This window comes from Nerophis lumbriciformis, linkage group LG38 (assembly GCF_033978685.3).
Source record: "Nerophis lumbriciformis linkage group LG38, RoL_Nlum_v2.1, whole genome shotgun sequence".
Taxonomy (NCBI): Eukaryota; Metazoa; Chordata; class Actinopteri; order Syngnathiformes; family Syngnathidae; genus Nerophis; species Nerophis lumbriciformis.
In genome coordinates, this window is record NC_084585.2 from 1,700,820 (window position 1) to 1,728,564 (window position 27,745).

The 27,745-nt window shown below is 37.3% G+C and overlaps 3 protein-coding genes across 14 annotated transcripts in view; 1 reads left to right on the plus strand and 2 right to left on the minus strand.

Annotated features, from left to right (window-relative positions):
• Positions 1-444: 444 nt before the first annotated feature.
• Positions 445-9,861, minus strand: LOC133578184 (uncharacterized). The gene is made up of 2 exons (XM_061932390.2): positions 9,469-9,861; positions 445-4,272 (listed from the first exon to the last, which is right to left on the minus strand). The coding sequence occupies exons 1-2, from the start codon at positions 9,818-9,820 to the stop codon at positions 3,932-3,934; spliced, it is 693 nt and encodes a 230-aa protein (XP_061788374.2). The 5' UTR covers positions 9,821-9,861; the 3' UTR covers positions 445-3,931.
• A 6,608-nt stretch (positions 9,862-16,469) lies between these two features.
• Positions 16,470-23,218, plus strand: cd8a (CD8a molecule). The gene is made up of 6 exons (XM_072912641.1): positions 16,470-16,519; positions 16,580-16,900; positions 16,968-17,069; positions 17,149-17,244; positions 17,338-17,377; positions 23,088-23,218. Exons 1-6 carry the CDS (start codon positions 16,471-16,473, stop codon positions 23,134-23,136), a joined length of 657 nt encoding a protein of 218 aa, XP_072768742.1. The 5' UTR covers position 16,470; the 3' UTR covers positions 23,137-23,218.
• A 2,228-nt stretch (positions 23,219-25,446) lies between these two features.
• cast (calpastatin) overlaps positions 25,447-27,745 on the minus strand; it is a 113,423-nt gene continuing 111,124 nt past the window's right edge. For all 12 annotated transcript variants that reach the window (XM_061932677.2, XM_061932683.2, XM_061932678.2 and 9 more), the window contains one exon: positions 25,447-26,540. The gene's annotated coding sequence lies outside the window, so the exon portion shown is untranslated. The remainder of the gene's footprint in view (positions 26,541-27,745) is intronic.

A 27,745-nucleotide genomic window follows, 5' to 3' on the forward strand; every position in this document is an offset into this window, starting at 1 on the left:
ACCTGTTTTATAGAAAATGCTTTTATTTTTAATAGTTGAGGACAAATATTTGCTGTAAGTCAAACAAAATGTGAACATACTAATATTTGCATGTAAGCTAGTCATGTATTCTGTCTTTTGGGAATAAAACTCCATTTTAATTGGAACTTGATGTAATTCTCATTCTACTTCCTCCAACTTAACGTTAATTCTACTTCCTGTTTGCAACCTCAATTCAAATGTGAACATTTTCAGATCAAGTCAGAATTGTGCACAAGACATTCAAAGAATGTGATTTGTTTTGAAAATGGCAGTTCAATTCAAACTAAAAGTGTGCTACAATGTCCTTTAGAGTGCACAATCATTTCTAAAAAGTGACAATAGAACACTTACATTTTATGATTCATTTTTAGTTGCCTTGGTGTTGCATTTGAAAAGTGCACATAAACTAACATTAAACACAAAATAACAGGATGAAGTTGTCACATTTTAACAAAAGTTTTTGAGTTCAATACTAAAAATACGTTCCTCTATTTTTAATATTTGGAAGTAAAAACGCAATGTGGGAAAAAAATAGTCATTTTCATCATTTGAAAGTTATGATATGAAAAAATTAAATGACCTGTTTTATAGAAAATGCTTTTATTTTTAATAGTTGAGGACAAATATTTGCTGTAAGTCAAACCAAATGTGAACATACTAATATTTGCATGTAAGCTAGTCATGTATTCTGTCTTTCGGGAATAAAACTCCATTTTAATTGGAACTTGATGCAATCCTCATTCTACTTCCTCCAACTTAACGTTAATTCTACTTCCTGTTTGCAACCTCAATTCAAATGTGAACATTTTCAGTTCAAGTCAGAATTGTGCACAAGACATTCAAAGAATGTGATTTGTTTTGAAAATGGCAGTTCAATTCAAACTAAAAGTGTGCTACAATGTCCTTTAGAGTGCACAATCATTTCAATAGAACACTTACATTTTATGATTCATTTTTAGTTGTATTTGAAAAGTGCACATAAACTAACATTAAACACAAAATAACAGGGTGAAGTTGTCACATTTTAACAAAAGTTTTTGAGTTCAATACTAAAAATACTTTTGTAAACAAATGAAAATAACGTTCCTCTATTTTGAATCTTTGGAAAAAGTAAGAGAAAAACAGTATTTTTCACCATTTGAAAGTTATGATATGAAAACAAATTGTGTACATACTAATAGCTAGTCATGTATTCTGTCATTCTGCAATAAAACTCACTTTTAATTGGAACTTGATTATATTTCCTCCAATTTAACGTTAATTCTACTTCCTGTTTGCAACCTCAATTCAAATGTGAACATTTTAGATCTAGTCAGAATTGTGCACAAGCTGGAGGACATTAAAATAATGTTTTTTTTTCTTTAAATGGCAGTTCAATTTAAACTAAAGCAAAACTTGAACTTATATGGCAATATTTAATACACAAGCCCTGTTATGAATGTTGTTATTATTATTCTACAGTACGCTTCCATGCTTTGTTATGGATCTCCACATGGATGATTTTGGTCAAATTGCACGTCTTTGGCTTGCAAAATGATCTTTAATAAATGACATTTTGAAATGTACAGTAAGAAAACTTCAAATAGAAATAGTCTCAATATCCATCAATTTATCCTTGATATCGTTCCTTATTCTACATTCATAATTACTTACAGATGATCTTTTATTTACAATTGTTTTTATTTGACTTTCACATGGCTCCAGCTAGTTTTTGACTGGCCATCACATATTTAATAAAGTTTGCTACACATTCTCAGTCATTTGGTTGTACTTCAAGACAGGAAGGAAACACTTTGAAGGACAAAATGTGTGTGAGAACGTGTCAAAGTTATGAATGAATCATTTATACGTCAGGAAGGGGTAGAATTAAACAAGCCTAGCTTCTTTCTATTCCTTTGTTGAGCTGTGCAAATATTCCATCATGTTATTAAATATTCCATCATGTTATTAAATATTCCATCATGTTATTAAATATTCCATCATGTTATTAAATATTCCATCATGTTATTAAATATTCCATCATGTTATTAAATATTGCATCATGTTATTAAATATTCCATCATCTTCCTTAATGAAAGTGTTTGACAGGAATAAAGTGTCTAACTTTTTCAATGTTGCTCTCATTAAATCTATTTATTTTTCCATTGACTGCGTTTCTTTGGATTTTAATTTAATTGAAATGTTTTTCAAGTGGAGGACTAGCGTCAAATCCGGACTATAAGCCGCTACTTTTTTCCTAAGCTTTGAACCCTGCGGCTTACAAAATGGTGCAGGTAATTTGTGGATTTTTCTTCGCTGATGACCATAATGCAAATAGTTTAAAAAAAATCAACACAAGCAAAAACACTGAAAATGTTTGTGCTATGGCGCCATCTTTTGGATGACTTCCCTCACTGCCCTTCTGTTTAGAGCTTTTAACCGTAAATACAAGTGCCGTTCTGTCTTCTAGTTGTCCATAGCGTTTCTACTCTTATGGGTTCTTCGTTCGTCACTCCAAGCAACATTTGTAAGTTTTACAACATACCTCCAACAATTCATACTTACTAAATTGTCCCATGTGTGATGTCTGTAAGTGTGTTTTTATGCATATTTCTACGTGCTATCATAATGTAATCAAGCTAGAGTCTTTAGCATTAGCTAATATGCTAACACGTTTATAAGTGTGTGTGTGTTAGTTTTATTAACTTACAACGGCATTATGTTTGTATTGTTTCACTTTCTTAAATTCAGCAAAACGTCAGCGTGGAGTTATTGAGTTTGTTTAGCTGATCGGAGAGATAGCTTTTGCAGCTAGCGGGTCCATGACCATGACTTCTGTTTTGTTTGAACAGCCGTTTTACTGCCCTGTTACACACACCGTTTGGAAACACCTATAGTATGTAAATGAACGTTTTAAAAATATTTCCGTGTAAATAACTAATTTCACGGCGAATATATCTGCGACTTATAGTACGGTGCGGCAAATATATGGAAATTCTTTTTTCTTTTAAAATTTAGTGGGTGAGGCTTACAGTATATACCAGTGCGCTCTATAATCCAGAAAAGATGGTTAATTGCTTATAGGTGTTGACCGGCAGTGTTAGAATAATTGTTTCTAAGTTATCACAAAAACTTTGTGTTACATTGAGTGACCGGTGAGAAGCAAAAGCTGTCTTTGAAACCTACCAAGAGTAAGGCTCGTAAAACTCCACTGTGTAGGGGGGAAGCAGCATTAAGATGTTCTGTGTTCTTTCATGTACGGTAATCAACAGAAAGATATTGTTCTAACCCAAGGACTTCAAAGCGGTGAGAAGGCAGGATCTGCCCAATTTCCAGACGACCTCTATTTGAACCTCCTTTTTGAACTGTTTTATGAACGTCTTTTTGAACTGTTTTACGTACTCTTTTTTGAACTGACCTTTTCTGTGAACTGTTTACGACCTTTTCTTTTGAACTGTTCTGTAACCAAAGGCAACGCTGTTTACGACCCACTTCCCTCTGGAAGCAGCTGTGGTCATGTGGTCGGAGGAAGTCAAATAAATAAGGAGGAGTACAATCTTTCGCCAGAGCGTGCTGAGACACTGTACAAGAGTACAGTGTGTCCAGGCGTCTCTCCTCAATTGAGTCCAAATTGAATTCTGTCTCTTGTTTAATTATTTGCCTCTTGTCTTGTTTAATAGATGTCATCAGTGTTTGAACCTGACAGGCAGCCTAAAGTTAACTAGGATAGGCTCCAGCCCCTTGACCCTGAAGAGGATAAGCTGTCTCGATTATTTTTCAAAATAAATGACTTGCATTAAAACAAAAAAATAAATAAATATATATAAAGCTCTTCAGTGTTTTGTGGAGGCCAATGGAGTACAAACAATCAAATGTTAATGAGAGTAAAGACTGGGGACTCGTAACCACTGACCGAGTCACGGCGAGGTGGTTAAGGTGGGCGTGGCTTTAGACTGTGGATGGCGTCAAGGAGAGCAGAGACCATCAACTGGTTGCTTTGAAGGATGGTGTTCACAAGTCTTTCCTGGGACTCTTGGCTCTGCTCTAACTGTTCAATCAAGACACCGTGGATTCTCTCCATGTCGGAAGTAAAACGTTCCACCTCAGCCCGCCGCCCAGTGCGTCTCTGAGGAGCACAAACATACGATGGCGAGTGAGTCAAATATGAAGACCCGGCGGTCTGCTCCTCCTCCATTATTGTGAGAGCTTCGTCCTCATCCGGATGATCTTCTGAATCCTCGTTGGGATCTGCCTGGTCCTCTGGCAAACTCTCTAGAGCAACACAAAGAATAGGTAAGTATTATTGTGCAGGAAGGAGAAGTGTTGTATGGGTGTAGCAACCCAAAGAATAGGTAAGTATTATTGTGCAGGAAGGAGAAGTGTTGTATGGGTGTAGCAACATTAGAGGAGAGCTCTGACTCATGACTGCATCCCATTGATCCTAACTGGACTCTTCTGAAGACGCTCCACATGTCATCCCACTAGGATTCATGTGTTCACGCTCAAAGAGTCTTTTTTTTTTTGAGGAGACCTTTTGTTCCTATGTAGTCTTTGAGCAGGAGCTGATGAAAGTTTGGTTGGAATCCATTGCAGTCCCTCAGAGAACAATGACTTGAAGAACTGAGAATATTGTCACAGGTCAAAGTATAGAAGACCACATGAAGTCTTTTCAATGTAGATAAGAAAGTCATAATATGACCACTTTAACGCCAAAAGTATCATAACTGATATATGTTTTTAGCACTCTACATAATTAGTTTTTTGCTAAAAAGCCTGCTGTATACACGTATAATCCAGTAATTGACTTATTGACTTATCGACCACCAACATATGAAGCCCTCTGGTTCTCCTGCAGATGCCCTCCCACCTCGCCTGTTTAAGGAGGTACTTGCTACTATTGGATCAAGTGTCCTTAACATTATCAATAGTAGCCTCTCTTCTGGAATAGTTCCAGTAGAGTTTAAACATGCAGTGGTACGACCTCTACTTAAAAAACCAAGCCTCGACCCCTCTCTCCTCTCTAACTTCAGACCTATCTCTAATCTTCCATACATTTCCAAAATATTAGAGAAGGTTGTCTACAGTCAGTTGTTGCCCTTCTTAGAGGATAATGGTATCACCGAGCTGTTCCAGTCCGGTTTTAAAGCCCTCCACAGCACAGAGTCAGCGCTTCTAAAAGTTTTTAACAATATCCTCCTGTCCACTGATTCTGGTAAATATGTTGTCCTGGTGCTTTTAGATCTGTCTGCTGCGTTCGACACCGTCGACCACGCCACCTTAATCACTCGTCTTGAGAACTGTGTGGGCATTAAGGGCGCCGCCCTCAACTGGTTCCGGTCGTACCTAACCGACAGGAGTTTTTGTGTAAAAGTAGACAGTTTTATGTCTTCCACAGCTCCTTTATCACATGGGGTCCCCCAGGGCTCAATCCTTGCCCCAATTTTGTTTTGCGCTTTACCTTCTCCCCCTTGGTTCTATTTTTAGGAAGTACAGTATTGCATTTCATTTTTACGCCGATGATTGCCAGATTTATTTTCCCATGGCACAAAATAACACGGTTCAATGTCTTATTGACTGCCTGCACGACATCAAAGTCTGGCTTTCAGCTAACTTCCTGAGCCTAAATGAAGATAAAACAGAAGTTATGTTGTTCGGTCCAAGTCGCTCTCCCTCCCCCAACGTTGACCTCGGCACTCTGACCCCGTATCTCAGCGACTGTGTCACAAACCTGGGGGTAAAGTTCCACTCAGATTTTAAATTCGAAAAACAAATCAGCAGCGTCGTACAAAAAAGCTTTTATCAATTACGCCAAATAGCGAAAGTGAAACCGCTTCTATCAGGACATGATCTTGAGCAGGCCCGGCCCTAACCAATCTGGCGCCCTAGGCAAGATTTTAGGTGGCGCCCCCCCACATCGGCATTGAAGTGTATATACTCACAAGAAACCGAATAGCTTTGTCTTTGACCTTTTTTTTTTTTTACTTACAACTATACCTAATATATAAAGGGGTGGAAAAGTGACTATTTCCTGCAGGGCAAACATTAGCTAACCAGAAGGCAATAACAATGTAAACAAAAAACACCTGCTTAAAAGATCTAATACAAATGTCCCTGAGGAATGTAAGGTGGGTGTACTGTAATTACCTAACGTTACATTATTATTTTCCATAACAATTTAGCCCCCTCCACAATATTAACCCGACGTTAAAACAGAACTAGCTATTTATTGATTAGCAATTGCCGAATCATGTAACATTAGCTTAATGCTAAAAAGCCAGGTTACTATCACATTCTGTAACAGACAAATCATTTCATGTAGGCATACCTGCTACCTCTGTCTTTTCTCGTTTCTCCTCCTCTTCTTTTCTCTTTTTTCTTCCCTGGGCACCTGACAGTTTTGGCCGTTTTGACATCTTGTGTTGATTTTTTGATGTGGTGACATCCAAAAAGAGTCATGATACGGGAAGGGAGGGGGCGCACCGTGCGGGGGTGGGGGGTGGGGTGGGGGGGGGGGGGGGGGGGGGGGGCGTAATGTTGTAACAAATAATATTTCTATTAAATAGGCTTTACTTTGCATTCTAATTAACGTGGGATTATTTTTTGTATTTAGAAATAATAATACCAACTTTTTTTTTTTTTTTTTTTTCTCCAACATTTGTGGCACTGGCGTGGCGCCCCCTGATGGACGGCGCCCTTAGCATTTGCCTATACGGCCTATGCCACGGGCCGGCCCTGATCTTGAGAAATTAATCCACGCCTTTATCTCGACTCGTCTTGACTACTGCAATGCCCTGTATGTAGGCATTAGCCAGGCCTCCCTCGCCCGCCTGCAGCTCGTGCAGAACTCTGCTGCTCGTCTGCTAACACAGACGTGAGCACATCACCCCTGGCTCCCTGTGCATTACCGAATCAATTTTAAACTCCTTTTATTTGTTTTTAAATGTCTAAACAACCTGGCGCCAACCTATCTCTCCGACCTCCTTCAGCCTTACTGCCCCACCCGATCCTTAAGATCAGCCGATCAGCTGCTGTTGACGGTCCCTGACACAAGGCTGAAGCTTAGAGGTGACAGAGCTTTCGCCGTTGCTGCTCCCAAGCTCTGGAACGACCTACCTCTGAGTGTTAGACAAGCCTCCTCTCTTCCTGTTTTTAAATCTCTCTTAAAAACATACTTTTATTCCATGGCTTTTAACACTGAGTGATATCCATCCTGCAATGGCGCCCCATAATACACCTGCTGTGAACCTGTTTTTATGTTTTTATTTATTCTATTTTTATCTATTTATTTTTTTATCGTGTTTTGTTTGTGTTGTGTTGTTTGCTCGGTACTCGTTTTATCTTTTAACCTGTCCATTGTACAGCACGTTGGCTACCCCTGTGGTAAATTTTAAATGTGCTTTATAAATAAAGTTGATTTGATTTGATATTAGAGGGATGTCCAGTATTGAACAATATTACCACAAAGAAGAAACGAGAGACATCTGTTTTTTAAGACAAACTTTGACACATTTGAAAGCGATAAAAGGTAAGATTTTTGTTTTACTGACATATCAGTAGAAACAGGTAATCTGCTGAGGCAATGTCAAATTATTAATATTTCATAATATATTTTATAGTAAAACCGTTTTGAAAATGTATCAAATTTCAAACAGCAGGCATCAAGGTAATGCAACTCTAAATTAGTCAATTGGAATTTTATTGCATTTCATGCATTATAAATACCATCGAGCTTTAGATATTTCAAATAAACAAATGTTTACATTACACAATACTTAGAGGGAAATTATACAAATCCAACTTGCTATATTATTTTCAATTAAAATGATAGCTATCTGATTTTAATGAGAAAAAAAATCATTGGTACTTTAACTTTTAACTTTTAAATATCTGCCTCCGACAATTCCCCCTTCAGATCTTCTAAAAAGATCTTTATCACTAGTACAACACTTCTAAAATACGCCCCTCTTTGAGCAAGCTAGTAAAAATTAAAAGCATAGTTACATGGGAGATAAACGGATGGAATCTATGTCAATGTCGTCACTCTCAGGGAAGGAAACTAACATTTCTCGAAAGTCACCACTTTGCCAGACCCCCTTCAGTGACATAGCAAACCCTTGGTGCCTTGTCTAGAATATGAATGAATAGCTCCAAATTAGGGTCAGTTCCCATGGTTACCTAGTGCCTGGTCTAGAATATGAATGAATAGCTCCAAGTTAGTGTCAGTTCCCATGGTTACCTAGTGCCTGGTCTAGAATATGAATGAATAGCTCCAAGTTAGGGTCAGTTCCCATGGTTACCTAGTGCCTGGTCTAGAATATGAATGAATAGCTCCAAGTTAGTGTCAGTTCCCATGGTTACCTAGTGCCTGGTCTAGAATATGAATGAATAGCTCCAAGTTAGGGTCAGTTCCCATGGTTACCTAGTGCCTGGTCTAGAATATGAATGAATAGCTCCAAGTTAGTGTCAGTTACCATGGCTACCTAGTGTCTGGTCTAGAATATGAATGAATAGCTCCAAGTTAGGGTCAGTTACCATGGTTACCTAGTGTCTGGTCTAGAACATGAATGAATAGCTCCAAGTTAGTGTCAGTTACCATGGTTACCTAGTGCCTGGTCTAGAACATGAATGAATAGCTCCAAGTTACCATGGTTACCTAGTGCCTGGTCTAGAATATGAATGAATAGCTCCAAGCTAGTGTCAGTTACCATGGTTACCTAGTCTAGAATATGAATGAATAGCTCCAAGTTACCATGGTTACCTAGAGCCTGGTCTAGAATATGAATGAATAGCTCCAAGTTACCATGGTTACCTAGTGCCTGGTGTAGAATATGAATGAATAGCTCCAAGTTACCATGGTTACCTAGTGCCTGGTCTAGAATATGAATGAATAGCTCCAAGTTACCATGGTTACCTAGTGCAGAATATGAATGAATAGCTCCAAGTTACAATGGTTACCTAGAGCCTGGTCTAGAATATGAATGAATAGCTCCAAGCTAGTGTCAGTTACCATGGTTACCTAGTCTAGAATATGAATGAATAGCTCCAAGTTATCATGGTTACCTAGTGCCTGGTGTAGAATATGAATGAATAGCTCCAAGTTACCATGGTTACCTAGTGCCTGGTGTAGAATATGAATGAATAGCTCCAAGTTACCATGGTTACCTAGTGCCTGGTCTAGAATATGAATGAATAGCTCCCAGTTACCATGGTTACCTAGTGCCTGGTGTAGAATATGAATGAATAGCTCCAAGTTACCATGGTTACCTAGTGCCTGGTCTATAATATGAATAAATAGCTCCAAGTTACCATGGTTACCTAGTGCCTGGTGTAGAATATGAATGAATAGCTCCAAGTTACCATGGTTACCTAGTGCCTGGTCTAGAATATGAATGAATAGCTCCCAGTTACCATGGTTACCTAGTGCCTGGTGTAGAATATGAATGAATAGCTCCAAGTTGCCATGGTTACCTGACACGGAAGCCGCGTCCTGGCCTCGCTGCGGCCGTCCTATCAGGTCTTCAATGAGTTGGTAGTGTGGACACAGAAGTGCGATGTGTAAGTTTCTCTTGCTGTCCTTCTTCGTCTGCCAGTAAAGTCTCTTCATGCGCTTCCACTTGACTCGCACCTGCTCGGCCGTGCGACTGAAGCCCGCGCCCGCCATTTCTTTGGCCACCTTTTTAAACACTTGCCCGTTTCTGGTTTTGCGGCCGTCGAGGAACTTGGAAATGTTGAGATGTTTGAGTTGCTGCAGCAGGAGGGAAGTCTCCTCCTCGGCCCAGAAGTGGTTGACACAAACTGCGGCGGCGGCGGCGGACGACATGTTGGACGCCCGGACTCGGACACTTCCTTTTCCGGGTTATGTTCCCGCCCACGGCTGGCGCCTGCGCACAACGCCAGCTGCGATGACGCGGATATGTTATGATATATACACAAAATTAAAAATAATACAAATCATTTAGTGACATGCAAATGTTGAACTTTATGAATAAAGGTTTATTTAAAACATTTTTAAAAAAATTTAAAAAAATTAATAAACTTCGTGACTTGCATCCAGAGACTGTTTACTGTTGACTACTTGTGGAAGCACTCCATCACTATGGCAACTATCTGTCCTTTCATCTTGGACAATATTTATCACACATTTTTGCTTTGTGGCACTATTGTTCTTTTTTTTTTTAACGTTTTTTTTTAATAAATGTGATGATAATGTCAATGAAGGATTTCTAATCACTGCTATGTTGGAATTATGTTCATCTGAACTTGTGAATGTTGCAATTTATAAATAAAGGTTTATAAAATAAAATAAATAAAATAAAAAATCAAAATCAAAATAATTGAGTGACATGCAAATGTTGAACTTTATAAATAAAGGTTTATTAAAAAAATAAAATAGTTAAAAAAATTAAAATAAAATAAATACACTTAGTGACTTGCATCCAGAGATTGTTTACTGTTGACCACTTGTGGAAGCACTCCATCACTATGGCAACTATCTGTCCTTTCATCTTGCACAATATTTATCACACATTTTTGCTTTGTGACACAATCATTCATTATTTAAATGTTTTTTTGTTTTTTTTTAATAAATGTGATGATAATGTCAATGAAGGATTTCTAATAACTGCTATGTTGGAATTATGTTCATCTGAATTTGTAAATGTTGCAATTTATAAATAAAGGTTTATAAAATAAAATGAAAAAAATAAAAATAATTGAGTGACATGCAAATGTTGAACTTTATAAATAAAAGTTTATTAAAAAAATAATAATAAAATAAAAAAATAAAATAAAATGAATACCACTTAGCAACTTGCATCCAGAGCTTGTTTACTGTTGACTACTTGTGGAAGCACTCCATCACTATGGCAACTATCTGTCCTTTCATCTTGCACAATATTTATCACACATTTTTGCTTTGTGGCACTATTGTTCTTTTTTTTTTTTATGTTTTTTTTTTTTTAAATAAATGTGATGATAATGTCAATGAAGGATTTCTAATCACTGCTATGTTGGAATTATGTTCATCTGAACTTGTAAATGTTGCAATTTATAAATAAAGGTTTATAAAATAAAATAAATAAAATCAAAAAATAAAAATAAAAATAATTGAGTGACATGCAAATGTTGAACTTTATAAATAAAGGTTTATTAAAAAAATAATAAAATTAAAAAATAAAATAAAATTAATACCACTTAGCGACTTGCATCCATAGCCTGTTTACTGTTGACTACTTGTGGAAGCACTCCATCACTATGGCAACTATCTGTCCTTTCATCTTGCACAATATTTATCACACATTTTTGCTTTGTGACACTATTGCTCTTTTTTTTTTAATGTTTTATTTTTTAGAAATGTGATGATAATGTCAATGAAGGATTTCTAATCACTGCTATGTTGGAATTATGTTCATCTGAACTTGTAAATGTTGCAATTTATAAATAAAGGTTTATAAAATAAATTAAAAAAATAATAAAAATACAAATAAAAATAATTTAGTGACATGCAAATGTTGAACTTTATAAATAAAGGTTTATTATTTATTATTATTGTATTATTTATTATCTAAAAAATAAAATAAAATAGTGACTTGCATCCAGAGACTGTTTACTGTTGACCACTTGTGGAAGCACTCCATCACTATGGCAACTATCTGTCCTTTCATCTTGCACAATATTTATCACACATTTTTGCTTTGTGACACTATTATTCATTATTTAATTTGTTTTATAAATGGCTGTGATGATAATGTCAATGAGGGATTTCTAATCACTGCTATGTTGGAATTCTTATTAATATTGATACTGTTGTTATTATTCATTTCTGTTTGACTACTTTTGGATTGTTTTATGTCATGTTGATTGATTGAGACTTTTATTAGTAGATTGCACAGTACAGGACATATTCTGCACAATTGACCACTAAATGGTAACACCCCAAAAAGTTTTTCATGGTAAATGTAGGTTGCTATTCTGAATTTTGCTAGGTTGAGTTTGGTTTTGGAACTGGAATTGTATTATTCTGGTATTATTGTGTATAATTTTGTTGGATTGATTAATAAAAAATACAAAATAAAATAAATGTTCAACTGAACTTTCAAAATCTGATACATGTGTTTACTGAAGTTTTTAAATGCTGTATTTCAATCAAATTCATGCAAAAAAACCCACAAAAAACTCAGTTTTGGTGTTCGTGTGCATGTAACGTACATCACAGGTGTCAAAGTCAAGGTGCGGGGGCCAGATCTGGCCCGCCACCTCATTTTATATTGCCCGCCAATGCCTAGGAAACATTCACTGTAGCTTATTGTTTCTTGCTAAATGTATTCCTTCTTTACATTTTGACAAAAAAATCATATTTCTACTGCATGAAATTGCATACCTTTGAAGCTTTAATATTATCCAACATTGCAACAAATATTATATACCGTATTTTTCGGACTATAAGTGGCAGTTTTTTTTCAAAGTTTGGCCGGGGGTGCGACTTATACTCAGGAGCGACTTATGTGTGAAATGATGAACACATTAGCGTAAAATATCAAATAATATTATTGATGTCATTGACGTAAGAGACTAGACGTATAAGATTTCATGGGATTTAGCGATTAGGAGTGACAGATTGTATAGCATGTTCTATATGTTATAGTTATTTGAATGACTCTTACCATAATATGTTACGTTAACATACCAGTTGGTTATTTATGCCTCATATAACGTACACTTATTCAGCCTGTTCACTATTCTTCATTTATTTTAAATTGCCTTTCAAATGTCTATTCTTGCTGTTGACTTTTATCAAATACATTTCCCCAAAAAATGCAACTTATACTCTCCAGTGCGACTTATATATGTTTTTTCCCTTCTTTATTATACATTTTCGGCCGGTGCGACTTATACTCCGAAAAATACGGTCCTTTCCAAACGTTTTTTGTTGTTCAAACGAAAACGTCAATATCTGCTTGACTTATGATTTTCAAGGCAATTTATCCATCAAATTGTTAAAAATGACAATAGTTTTTAAGGTACAATTTCTGGCGTTTTTACAGCATATTACTGTAAATGGAGAAAAACCCTACCACTGTTTTTACTGTAAAATTCTAACGACTGAGCTGCAGTTTCTTTTCTGTTGTTTTTACGATGTATTACTGTAAGTGTAAAAACTCCACCGCAGATTTGTTCATTTACAGTAATGTTGTAAAAAAACACAAAAAAAACACCGTAAATATTACAGTAAAATTAAGCCGACAGTATTTTACTGTAAAAAAAAACAAAAAACCAGTGTGTACTGTTTTTCCATTTTCTGTAATATATTTTCAAAACATTTATTTTATAGTAAAACACTGACAATTTGGTTACCAGAATTCAACAGAGTTTCAGACTTGGTCCCCAACGTGGCGCCCTGTAGTCACGTGAGGGACTTTGGACCAATCAGAGAGAGAACGGCCAGTCAACTTCAAAACCTCTCACGTGACTACATGGCGCCATGTTGGGGACCATCTCTGAAACCGTGGTGTCCATACTTTCTCTATGGAACGTTCCAGTTTATTGAAGATACAAACTTTAGTGGGGATGGCGTGGCTCGGTTGGTAGAGCGGCCAGCAACTTGAGGGTTCCTGGTTCGATCCCCAGCTTCCGCCATCATAGTGACGTCCCTTGCCTGATGGGTCCTGGTCCGGGTCTTGCATGGCCATCAGTGTGGAAATAGTGTCAAAGTCCATTGAAGGTATAGCAGCTATCTATAGCCATTGCACATCAGTGCACATTCACTCCGAGTGGTAGATCTTTGCAATGTATAACATTATTAATGGTATGATACGGCGAAATAACCCCAAGATGCAGAGACAGCAGGCGACGTGCAGGTAAAAAACAACAGGTTTAAAAAAAAGAAAGTAAGGAAGCACCTGCAGCAGTAGACCACAGGAGAGCAACAACTTAGTGAGGACGCAGGAAGAGACGAGGAACACCAGAAGCAAGACAAAGACAAACTAAAGACATGACATGGAAACTGAAGAAAAGGTCATTAGAGGACAATTATTACAGTAACTCTGCGACTTATGCTTTGAGGAAAATAGCAAAAAATATACAGTATGTATCATTACATTTGATCTTTCCATCTACAGTCTAGACCAGGGGTCTCCAAACTTTTTGACTCAGGGGCCACATTGGGTTAAATACATTTGGTGTGTGTGTGTGTGTGTGTGTGTGTATGCACTATATTGCCAAAAGTATGGTGTCCAGCCATCCAAATGATGAGAATCAGGTGTCCTAATCACTAATCACAGGTGTATAGAATCAAGCACTTAGGCATGGAGACTGTTTCTTCAAACATTTGTGAAAGAACTGGCCGCTTTCAGTGATTTCCAGCGTGGAACTGTCACAGGATGCCACCTGTGCAACAAATCCAGTCCTGAAATTTCCAAAGTCAACTTTATTGTAAGAAAAGTGAAGAGTTTGGGAACAACAGCAACTCAGCCACGTAAACTGACAGAGAGGTCAGCATAGTGCAAAGACTTTCTGCACAGTCACTTGCTACACAGCTCCAAACTTCATGTCACCTTCCAATTAGCCCACGTACAGTACGCAGAGAGCTTCATGGAATGGCTTTCCATGGCCGAGCAGCTGCATCTAAGCCATACATCCAATGCAAAGCGTGGGATGCAGTGGTGTAAAGGACATCACCGCTGGACTCTAGAGCAGCGGAGACGCCTTCTCTGGACTGATGAATCACACTTTTACATCTGATGGACCAGTTTGGGTTTGGAGGTTGCCAGGAGAACGCTACATTTCGGACTGCATTGTGCCTAGTGTGAAATTTGGTGGAGGAGGAATTGTGGTGTGGGTTTGTTTTTCAGGAGTTGGGCTTGGCCCCTTAGTTCCAGTGAAAGGAACTTTGAATGCTCCAGGATACCAAAACATTTTGGACAATTCATGGGGCGGCATGGCGTAGTGGGTAGAGCAACCGTGCCAGAAACCTGAGGTTTGCAGGTTCGCTCCCCGCCTCTTACCATCCAAAAAATCGCTGCCGTTGTGTCCTTGGGCGGGACACTTCACCCTTTGCCCCCGGTGCCACTCACACCGGTGAATTGAATGATGAATGATAGGTGGTGGTCGGAGGGGCCGTTGGCGCAAATTGCAGCCACGCTTCCGTCAGTCTTCCCCAGGGCAGCTGTGGCTATGAAAGTAGCTTACCACCACCAGGTGTGAATGATTGATGGGTTCTACATGTAAAGCGACTTTGGGTACTTAGAAAAGCGCTATATAAATCCCAGTTATTATTATTATTAATTCCATGCTCCCAACCTTGTGGGAACAGTTTGGAGCGGGCCCCTTCCTCTTCCAACATGACTGCACAAAGCAAGGTCCATAAAGACATGGATGACAGAGTCTGGTGTGGATGAACTTGACTGGTCTGCACAGAGTCCTGACCTGAACCCGATAGAACACCTTTGGGATGAATAAGAACGGAGACTGAGAGCCAGGCCTTCTCCACCAACATCAGTGTGTGACCTCACCAATGCACTTTTGGAAGAATGGTGGACAATTGCTATAAACACACTCTGCAACCTTGTGGACAGCCTTCCCAGAAGAGTTGAATCTGTAATAGCTTCATATTGAATCCTATGGGTTAGGAATGGGATGGCACTTTAAGTTCATATGTGAGTCAAGGCAGGTGGCCAAATACTTTTGGCAGTGTAGTGTATGTATATGTGTATATATATATATATATATATATATATATATATACAGTACAGACCAAAAGTTTGGACACATCTTCTCCTCATTCAACTTTATTTTTACATTGTAGATTGTCACATCAAAACTATGAATGAACACATGTGGAGTTATGTCTTCACAAAAAAAGGTGAAATAACATGTTTTATATTCTACTTTCTTCAAAATAGCCACCCTTTGCTCTGATTACTGCTTTGCACACTCTTGGCATTCTCTCCATGAGCTTCAAGAGGTAGTCACCTGAAATGGTTTTCACTTCACACGCATTGGTGACATCCGCAACTGCCACAACACATCCACTTATCATTAATATATCAAATATTCCAAATATGATAAAAACAAATGCATTTTTAGACACCGAGAGTAACACGCGCTGGAAAATGGATTAGAATTTTTTTTTTTTTTTATAGTAAAACTTGGGACTTCCCGCGGGCCGGATTTTGGACGCTGGCGGGCCGTATCCTGCCCACGGACCGTGGTTTGGGGACCCCTGATTTAAAATATAAAAAAAGTTCCCCCTGGCCTGACGTTCTTGGTAACTGGTGACTTCTCACTCAAGTTAAAGAAGCCAAAAATGGACTAGTGATAATCAACATAATAATGGGGCAGGTTATTGACTTCCTGTGTCAGTACATGGAGCCCCTCCCTCCTCAAACACTCAGTAGGGCACATGTGCAGCAGGAAGGGGCGTGGCTACACGACTAGCAGACCCCCCCCCACCTCAATCAGCATCACTCTGAGATGGCTCTGCAGTGGATCTACATTGTGACACTGCTCCTGTTGGCCCACAGTAAGTTCTCTTCTTCAATGTTTGTAGCGCTCAGTCACAAACGTGCTTGTCCTCCTGCAGAATCCTCAGACGCGGCCACGCACACCCTCAAAGAAGGCCAGAAGTTAGCCATCCAGTGCGTGCCCTCCGAGGCGGGCAGTATGGTGGTCTGGTTCCGAGTGCTGGAGGGATCGGGCATGGACTTCATCGCATCTTTCTCCAACCAGGGCATGATCAAGTCCGAGGGCGCCTCGTACTCCACCACCTTTGCTGGTAAAAGCATGGCCAACAACATCATGACCGTGGCTTCCTTCAGCAGAGATCGTGACAGCGGCCTTTACAGCTGCGCCGCGCTTAAAAGCAACCGGCTGGTGTTTGGGGCCGTCACGCGACTGCTGGGAGGTGAGTTGGGGGGAAAAAACGGCATTTCTTGAATCATATCAAACTTCTGCCTTTTTTTTTTCTGGAGAAAAAACAGAGGCCGCCTTAAAGCAAACTCCTGCACCCGCCGTCAAAGCCCATGGAACCACCGCCGCCTCGCCGTGTGTTTGCCAGACGACGACAAAGAAAGGTGAAACGTCCCAACATCTCCAACTCCATCCATTTTCTACCACCGGCATGAAAATAATACACACCTTTCTTTTTGTCAGACCACCTGCTTTGTAGTCCTACTATTCTCATTCCACTAGCGGGCAGCTGCGTGTTTCTTGTCCTAATCATCCTCATCCTCATCGTCTACTGCAACCGTGAGTACTTTACGTCTCAAACTTACAGTACTTTATGTGTCAAACTTCACGCAAACTTTCTATGCCAAACTTCTACTGGATGTTTTGTTGCAGAAGTGAGAACACGCAGGTGCCCGCATCATTACAAGAAGAGGTATGTCCTTTTACGTCTTACTAGTCACACATGAAATGGAACTATGTGTTCCATAATAAGTAAGTAGTCCAAACAAAATAAATGTATGTCAGAGAATAAAAGAGTTATGGTTGAAAACAAAAGAAGCAATCACATTCCTAAAAAGAAACACCCCAATGACACGGCGTCACTTTAGTAACGTGGCAGCAAAGAGCACACTGCAAAAAGTCAAGTGTTCAAAAACAAGAAAAAAACAAACAAAAATGAGGGGTATTTTACTTGAACTAAGCAAAATGATCCGCCAATAGAACAAGAAAATTCAGCTTGTCAAGACTTTCCAAAACAAGTCAAATTAGCTAACCTCAATGAACCCAAAAATACCTTAAAATAAGTATATTCTCACTTGGTAGAAAAAAAACAGAGACCTTTTTTGCTCAATATGTTGAAATTTTTTTGCTCAATATCCAGACAACCAGTGTCCTCTACAGTAGACATGTATTTTGTCAAAGTTACAGAGGTTTTTTTTGGGTTTTTTTTACGAAAAAGCTAGTCAAAGATCATCTATATGACAGCACTCTCGTGTTTTTAAGAATCTGCTGCAAAAATGTGAGTCTCTTACATGTTTTTTTGAACTGGACCTGCAGGCCACCAGTTGAATAGTCCACGTCAGGAAATAGAGTGGACCTAAAATGGAACCTTGAGGAACACCACTGGTATAACTAAATAAGTTGAACAAAGGACTACACTGCAAAAAGTCAGTGTTCAAAAACAAGAAAAAAACAAACAAAATGCGGGGTATTTTACTTGAACTAAGCAAAATGATCTGCCAATAGAACAAGAAAATTCGGCTTGTCAAGACTTTCCAAAACAAGTCAAATGAGCTAACCTCAATGAACCCAAAAATAGCTTAAAATAAGTATATTCTCACTAATAACAAGTGCACTTTTCTTGGTAGAAAAAAAAAAACAGAGACCTTTTTGCTCAATATGTTGAAAATGTTTTGCTCAATATCCGGACAACCAGTGTCCTCTACAGTAGACATGCATTTTGTCAAAGTTACAGAGGTTTTTTTGTTTTTGTTTTTTTTAACAAAAAAGCTAGTCAAAGATCATCTATATGACAGCACTCTCGTGTTTTTAAGAATCTGCTGCAAAAATGTGAGTCTCTTACATGTTTTTTTGAACTGGACCTGCAGGCCACCAATTGAATAGCCCACGTAATGAAATAGAGTGGACCTAAAATGGAACCTTGAGGAACACCAATAGTATAACTAAATAAGTTGAACAAAGGACTACACTGCAAAAAGTCAGTGTTCAAAAACAAGAAAAAACAAAACAAAATGAGGGGTATTTTATTTGAACTAAGCAAAATGATCTGCCAATAGAACAAGAAAATTCGGTTTGTCAAGACTTTCCAAAACAAGTCAAATGAGCTAACCTCAATGAACCCAAAAATAGCTTAAAATAAGTATATTGTCACTAATAACAAGTGCACTTTTCTTGGTAGAAAAAAAAAAAACAGAGACCTTTTTGCTCAATATGTTGAAAATGTTTTGCTCAATATCCGGACAACCAGTGTCCTCTACAGTAGACATGTATTTTGTCAAAGTTACAGAGGGTTTTTGTTGTTTTTTTGCGAAAAAGCTAGTCAAAGATCATCTATATGACAGCACTCTCGTGTTTTTAAGAATCTGCTGCAAAAATGTGAGTCTCTTACATGTTTTTTTGAACTGAACCTGCAGGCCACCAGTTGAATAGCCCACATAATGAAATAGAGTGGACCTAAAATGGAACCTTGAGGAACACCAATAGTATAACTAAATAAGTTGAACAAAGGACTACACTGCAAAAAGTCAGTGTTCAAAAACAAGAAAAAACAAAACAAAATGAGGGGTATTTTATTTGAACTAAGCAAAATGATCTGCCAATAGAACAAGAAAATTCGGTTTGTCAAGACTTTCCAAAACAAGTCAAATGAGCTAACCTCAATGAACCCAAAAATAGCTTAAAATAAGTATATTGTCACTAATAACAAGTGCACTTTTCTTGGTAGAAAAAAAAAAAACAGAGACCTTTTTGCTCAATATGTTGAAAATGTTTTGCTCAATATCCGGACAACCAGTGTCCTCTACAGTAGACATGTATTTTGTCAAAGTTACAGAGGGTTTTTGTTGTTTTTTTGCGAAAAAGCTAGTCAAAGATCATCTATATGACAGCACTCTCGTGTTTTTAAGAATCTGCTGCAAAAATGTGAGTCTCTTACATGTTTTTTTGAACTGAACCTGCAGGCCACCAGTTGAATAGCCCACATAATGAAATAGAGTGGACCTAAAATGGAACCTTGAGGAACACCAATAGTATAACTAAATAAGTTGAACAAAGGACTACACTGCAAAAAGTCAGTGTTCAAAAACAAGAAAAAACAAAACAAAAATGAGGGGTATTTTACTTGAACTAAGCAAAATGATCTGCCAATAGAACAAGAAAATTCGGCTTGTCAAGACTTTCCAAAACAAGTCAAATGAGCTAACCTCAATGAACCCAAAAATAGCTTAAAATAAGTATATTCTCACTTGGTAGAAAAAAAAACAGAGACCTTTTTTGCTCAATATGTTGAAATTTTTTTGCTCAATATCCAGACAACCAGTGTCCTCTACAGTAGACATGTATTTTGTCAAAGTTACAGAGGGTTTTTTTTTTTTTTTTTACGAAAAAGCCAGTCAAAGATCATCTATATGACAGCACTCTCGTGTTTTTAAGAATCTGATGCAAAAATGTGAGTCTCTTACATGTTTTTTTGAACTGGACCTGCAGGCCACCAGTTGAATAGCCCACGTCAGGAGTGGACCTAAAATGGAACCTTGAGGAACACCAATAGTATAACTAAATAAGTTGAACAAAGGACTACACTGCAAAAAGTCAGTGTTCAAAAACAAGAAAAAAACAAACAAAATGAGGGGTATTTTATTTGAACTAAGCAAAATGATCTGCCAATAGAACAAAAAAATTCAGCTTGTCAAGACTTTCCAAAACAAGTCAAATGAGCTAACCTCAATGAACCCAAAATAGCTTAAAATAAGTATATTCTCACTAATAAAAAGTGCACTTTTCTTGGTAGAAAAAAAAACAGAGACCTTTTTGCTAAATATGTTTTGCTCAATATCCGGACAACCAGTGTCCTCTACAGTAGACATGTATTTTGTCAAAGTTAGAGTTTTTTTTTTTTTTTACGAAAAAGCTAGTCAAAGATCATCTATATGACAGCACTCTCGTGTTTTTAAGAATCTGCTGCAAAAATGTGAGTCTCTTACATGTTTTTTTTGAACTGGACCTGCAGGCCACCAGTTGAATAGCCCACGTAAGGAAATAGAGTGGACCTAAAATGGAACCTTGAGGAACACCAATAGTATAACTAAATAAGTTGAACAAAGGACTACACTGCAAAAAGTCAGTGTTCAAAAACAAGAAAAAAACAAACAAAATGAGGGGTATTTTATTTGAACTAAGCAACATGATCTGCCAATAGAACAAGAAAATTCGGCTTGTCAAGACTTTCCAAAACAAGTCAAATGAGCTAACCTCAATGAACCCAAAAATAGCTTAAAATAAGTATATTCTCATTAATAAAAAGTGCACTTTTCTTTGTAGAAAAAAAAAAACAGAGACCTTTTTGCTCAATATGTTGAATTTTTTTTGCTCAATATCCAGACAACCAGTGTCCTCTACAGTAGACATGTATTTTGTCAAAGTTACAGAGGGTTTTTTTTAACAAAAAAGCTAGTCAAAGATCATCTATATAACAGCACTCTCGTGTTTTTAAGAATCTGCTGCAAAAATGTGAGTCTCTTACATGTTTTTTTGAACTGGACCTGCAGGCCACCAGTTGAATAGCCCACGTAATGAAATAGAGTGGACCTAAAATGGAACCTTGAGGAACACCAATAGTATAACTAAATAAGTTGAACAAAGGACTACACTGCAAAAAGTCAGTGTTCAAAAACAAGAAAAAAACAAAGAAAATGAGGGGTATTTTACTTGAACTAAGCAAAATGATCTGCCAATAGAACAAGAAAATTCGGCTTGTCAAGACTTTCCAAAACAAGTCAAATTAGCTAACCTCAATGAACCCAAAAATAGCTTAAAATAAGTATATTCTCACTAATAACAAGTGCACTTTTCTTGGTAGAAAAAAAAAACAGAGACCTTTTTGCTCAATATGTTGAAAATGTTTTGCTCAATATCCGGACAACCAGTGTCCTCTACAGTAGACATGTATTTTGTCAAAGTTACAGAGGTTTTTTTTTTTTTTTTAACGAAAAAGCTAGTCAAAGATCATCTATATGACAGCACTCTCGTGTTTTTAAGAATCTGCTGCAAAAATGTGAGTCTCTTACATGTTTTTTTTTAACTGAACCTGCAGGCCACCAGTTGAATAGCCCACGTAATGAAATAGAGTGGACCTAAAATGGAACCTTGAGGAACACCACTAGTATAACTAAATAAGTTGAACAAAGGACTACATTGCAAAAAGTCAGTGTTCAAAAACAAGAAAAAAAATAACAAAATGAGGGGTATTTTATTTGAACTAAGCAAAATGATCTGCCAATAGAACAAGAAAATTCGGCTTGTCAAGACTTTCCTAAACAAGTCAAATTAGCTAACCTCAATGAACCCAAAAATAGCTTAAAATAAGTATATTCTCACTAATAACAAGTGCACTTTTCTTGGTAGAAAAAAAAGAGACCTTTTTGCTCAATATGTTGAAAAATATTCTTAAATGAAATAAATGCTAGTGCCATTATCTTGACATCATGATATGCGCTCGGCATCATGACTTTTTTTTCATGCTTGAAATAAGAAATGATGACTTTAAAAAAGTAGTTTTATACTTGAGAGTGTTGATGACACAACACTTGATATTCTAGTTTCAAGCATGTTTTATTCAATATAGGTCATCACATCTCAGCAACAAACTGTAATATCTTACTGAGATCATTTAGGACCAAAACACTTAAAACAAGTAAAACACTCTAACATCAAATCTGCTGAGTGAGAAGAATGATCTTATCAGACAGAAAATAAGCAATTATCACCCTTATTTGACATATTTCATCTTACTTAGATTTCACTTTTTGCAGTGTAAAAATGCATTTCTTTCAATATGCATCATAACAAAAAGGGTCATATTAAAACAATTGATAATAAATACTGAGTGCTACACACAAGCTATGGAGATGATAATTAGTAAAAAAAAATTGAGATAATAATGAGTCATATATTGGAATATGGGATCCATTATTTACATTTGTTTGAACTATTAAATGAAGCTACAATATGACTTATTTTTTATCTTGGTGGTAAATATTGTACACAATGTGTTGTCAAGTTTATGTGTAAGTCACTGTCACAATGTTATTTGATTTTTTATAAATGGCTGTAATGATAATGTCAATGGGGGATTTCTAATCACTGCTATGTTGGAATCCTTATTAATGTTGATATTGATCATTTTTGTTTGGCCGCTTTTGGATTGTTTTGTGTCATGTTTGTGTGTCCTCTCAATTGCTCTGTTGATTGTTGCTTGGTTTTGGAATTGGAATTGTGTTATTATGTATTATTTTGTTGGATTGAATAATAAAAAAAATATGTAATAAAATGTATGATTAATTAGCACAATATTATTTTTTGAATAAAATATGTTTTTTAACGACTTTGTTTTTGGTCTCATTCAGGCCGCAGAAGATGGCGCCTGGAAAAAAACAACAAGCGCAGCACACTTGATCATCGGGTGAACTTCATTCTACTAATTTATGTGAAGCAAACAAATGTGTGTCTGCCCCACGGACATTTTGTTTGTAATTTTTTTTAAAATGGTTCACTAAAAAAACCCCAATCTGTATTTCTCAGGAGTGTTCAAACATTTCTAGTTAAATAGAATTGATGTATATTGTTTTCAATTTTAGTAGCATTTCTCTCATACATTTCTTTGTTTTGCATTTTCATTGTGCCTTCAGTTCAGTGGAGTTTCAGTTTATTTGGAAGATGCATACGATACAATGTAGTGCATCACGTATTTCAGTACAGCACGACTGAAAAGGAGTAGAAAGAAACTGAGCTTATTTAATCCTACCCTTTTTCATACTGTAGCAATTTCATCCCATTTCCTTGTTCTCTGTAACAGAACAGTGAATAAATAAATAATATACCATAGTAAGTAAACAAATATTAAATACATAAATAATCTTTATCTAAAAAAAAGAAATAAAGGGTTGAAGATGTTGATCATAATTATTGTTCTATGTGAACACTTGTAGTTTCAACAGTCTCTTAAAGTGAATTATATTTCATTTCTTTGTTTAATCCATTCCATCATTTCATTCACAAACTGATATACTAAAGGTTTAAAGTGTTGTACGTGCATACAAATGTTTAAAATGACATTTTCCTCGAAGGTTATATTTCTCCTCTTTTGTTGAGAAGAATTGTTGTCGATCCGGCCCGCGAATGAATGATCTATGGCCCCCAGGGGCCCCATCAAGTCATACAAATGGGGTCCCACAGTACATTTCTGAGGTGCCACTTTTTTGTAAGCATTTTGAAAACAAATGATAAACGCATGCATTATCCTGTTATATCTCACATTCTATATTGTCTTCATTCATTCAAAAAACAATACAAAAGAAAACCAATTTTTCATGCATATGTAAATGTCTTCAGTTATAAACATTCATTCACTTTCTTCTTTCCTTCATGTATCTAAACTTGACTTTTTTCTATATTTTTATTGTAATATTTTCAGAATGTGTTTGTTCTATTTTTGGCCAAAGTAAAACAAAGAAAACAATCTGAAGTTGTCTTTATTTTGTAGTTTGAATGCCATGCTGGTAATAGTCAATGTGCACAGATGTTCCTCCATGCGGCGCCTGACCTAACATGACTTTGACACCTCTGTGCTAAAGGTTTTAAGTGTTGCACGTGCAAGTTATGGTTCTCCTCTTTTGTTGAGAAGAATTGTTGTACATTCTTGGCTAGCAGGTTTATAGTTTGCTTTGTACGTCATTTTAGCTGTTTGCAAATGCACTCAATTGTTGAATTTCAATAAATAAAGTGTTTGTATGTTCTCTATATCTATGTATTATTCTAATTCAGGGATGTCAAACTCAAGGCCACATCATTTTATGTGGCCCGCAAAGGCCTGGAAATAATATGCGTCAATTAATAAGTACTTGATCTTTTCTTACTAAATGTATTTGTTCTTTACATTTTAACAGAAACAAATGCAGGACCTTTTCAACTTTAATAAAATATATTATCATACTTTCCAAACATTTTATTTTGTTAAAATACTTACATTTCTGCTTGACTTCTGGTTTTAGAGCAAGTTATCCATCAAATTGTAGACTGTAAAAATGACACTACATTTTACTGTAAAATTTGCAATGTTTTGACAGCATTTTAAATTAAATTGTTGAGGGGAAATTGTGTGGACTGAGCTGTAAGATCTATGCTTGTTATTTTTTACTGTTTATGCTAAAACAGTATCACAGTTTTTTTAACAGTAAAAAATTGGCAGCTCAGTTGGCAGAATAAAATAAAAACGATGGTAAAGTTTTTCCATTTATTGTAAAATGTTGCAAAAACCACTGTACTTTTGATGGTCAAATTCTGGTGATTGAGTTGCTGCTTTTTTACTGTAAAAGATACAGTTTTTTTTTTACTGTGTACGTAAAAAAATAGAAATACTAATCAAATGCATGGGCAAATTCATGCATCATTGCTTGTTACAAGCGGCCCTAACTACAATGTGGCCCTCAATGAAAATGATTTTGACAACCCTGTTCTAATTCATCTCTTTTGTAACACCGTTAAGAGCATGAAGTAAACATTTGTAGTTATTTGCCCATATTTCGACACAATAACTCAACACAATTGCTCTGATTTCCACAAACCTATATAATTAGTATTGAATGTTTACATTTGTATTAGACTTTTTCCACTGGTGTTGAATGGCTGTCAACATAAATTGTACATTTCACATCCTTTATTTTGTGGTCTATGATATTCAGCTTGAGACATCAAAGAAAGCTCAAATCCAAGGCAATATATTTGTCTTTATTCATATGTCACTTTGTGAATTTAACACATCAAACCCGCTCATTTTGCGTCCCCACCATCAGTCATTCAGGATCTTGGCTAAATGATAGAAAAAACCTTCAATAGTTTTAGCAAAAAAGAAAAAGTAGTTGTGAGCTCCCCCATTCCACATCAACAGGAAGCGGGTTGTTACACCTTTTTTTGCAGCGTGAAAAACCTGCACCAAGTCTGAAGTTTGTGTTGCTGTTTAGGTCTGACACACACACACACACACACACACACACACAGACACACACACACACAGCAGTATTTAGCCTTTCTCCACATAATTCATATTAGAATCCCTTTCAGGCACAAACGGCGAGGCACGTCTACTTTTCATGACTTTTATTTCAACGAGTATTAGTAAAATATAGCTCCCATCTCCTGATGCACACCCACACACAGCTTAGAAGGGAGGGATAATAACGTATTTGTCTTTACATACAAAAAAAAAAAGCCCTTTGGAAGTCATACAGTGTTTCCTAACACAGAGTAAAACCTTTTTTTGTTTTTTTGTTTTTTTACAGTTTGTCGTAAACAGCATGTCGGTTTACAAAGTGCAATTGAACTTTTTACAAAAATATATACCAAAGACCCTCCCTGCATGACGGATATTTGTTTTGTAAATGGCGTGTGCGTGAAAAGGGTCTGAGAGCGAGGCTGTACATTATTGTATTAATGGAAGGTCAGCATTGCACAACTTCCTAATAATACTGTACACTCCTGCAAGCTGTAGCGCTGGAAATATATCAAAAACAACATGACGGACAAAAGCTGTCTTCTCTCAGTTCACTCCACACGTTTAACTGATTTCAACTCCTTTTGTCTCCACCATGTTCCCGCCAACAGAAAGTGAAAGTGTCTTATCAGCCACTTTTAAGAGAAACCAAGCAAGAACGCAGTTGACTGATGTGTGTGTGTGTGTGTGTGTGTGTGTGTGTGTGTGTGTGTGTGTGTGTGTGTGTGTTGAACTAATGTACATCCTTAATGATTTAGAAAAGTAGAATCTCCTCACTGCGTGTCCTGTGGAGGTCAGACTGCATGACGACCTGCAACACAAACATGCATTCACAACTTTGTGGAATGTTCATCAAGTGTTCAACTCTGGCATGTAACGTACTGCTTTTTCAGGCCCTGCTGGTGTAATAGTCCTGGCTGGTCTGTCGCTACAACAGCGATCAGAAACATGACACAAACCTTCCTAATTGTTAGAAATCACACAGTTTGCATGAAACATGCTTCACTGGTGACAGGATTTTGGCCAGCGCCAATTTCGGCGGTCCTTGAACTCCCCGTAGTTTGTTTACATGTACAACTTTCTCCGACGCTGCCACAGAAAGACGTGTTTTATGCCACTTTGTCTCGTTTTGTTCACCAAACATTTTACACTGTGCATGAATGCACAAAGGTGAGCTTTGTTGATGTTATTGACTTGTTGGAGTGCTAATCAGGCATATTTGGTCAGGGCATGACTGCAAGCCAATCGATGCTAACATGCTATTTAGGCTAGCTGTATGTACATATTGCATCATTATGCCTCATTTGTAGCTATATTTGAGCTCATTTAATTTCCTTTACTTATGTCCTCTGTATTTGCATGTCTCAATATTACATATCTGTATGTAATATTGGCTGCATTTCTGATAGTTGTTTGTGTGTCATGTTGTTCCAGACCACAGCAAACATTACCTAGTTTGCCAAAGATGATAGTAAATCTATTAAAAGAAGACAGCCTGCAGTTTCCTTTAACTTGGACACACACATGTATACCTTTGGTCATTTGTAGGAGTTATCTCACCCTCTGAAAGACCTTTGTTTTACTAATGCTTTCTAATGTTGTAAAAATGTGTAGAATAAATATTACATTTCAACATTTCTGTCAACAAAGATTTGCTTCAGCCTGCGACACAGTCATTTTGATAGTAGGCTAATATAGATCCATCCATCCATCAATCTTCTTCCGCTTATCCGAGGTCGGGTCGCGGGGGCAGCAGCCTAAGCAGGGAAGCCCAGACTTCCCTCTCCCCAGCCACTTCGTCCAGCTCCTCCCGGGGGATCCCGAGGCGTTCCCAGGCCAGCCGGGAGACATAGTCTTCCCAGCGTGTCCTGGGTCTTCCCCGTGGCCTCCTACCGGTCGGACGTGCCCTAAACACCTCCTTAGGGAGGCGTTCGGGTGGCATCCTGACCAGATGCCCGAACCACCTCATCTGGCTCCTCTCGATGTGGAGGAGCAGCGGCTTTACTTTGATCTCTC

What these genes read in the sequence shown, in the direction of transcription:
- LOC133578184 (XM_061932390.2), bottom strand. Translation starts at nt 9,820, where the DNA reads ATGTCGTCCGCCGCCGCCGCCGCAGTTTGTGTCAACCACTTCTGGGCC. An exon ending in GGACGCGGCTTCCGTGTCAG is followed by an intron (nt 4,273 to 9,468) that starts GTAACCATGGCA and finishes GTGTTGCTCTAG; the next exon opens with AGAGTTTGCCAGAGGACCAG.
- cd8a (XM_072912641.1), top strand. Translation starts at nt 16,471, where the DNA reads ATGGCTCTGCAGTGGATCTACATTGTGACACTGCTCCTGTTGGCCCAC. An exon ending in CGTCACGCGACTGCTGGGAG is followed by an intron (nt 16,901 to 16,967) that starts GTGAGTTGGGGG and finishes TTTTTTCTGGAG; the next exon opens with AAAAAACAGAGGCCGCCTTA. An exon ending in CCTCATCGTCTACTGCAACC is followed by an intron (nt 17,245 to 17,337) that starts GTGAGTACTTTA and finishes GTTTTGTTGCAG; the next exon opens with AAGTGAGAACACGCAGGTGC.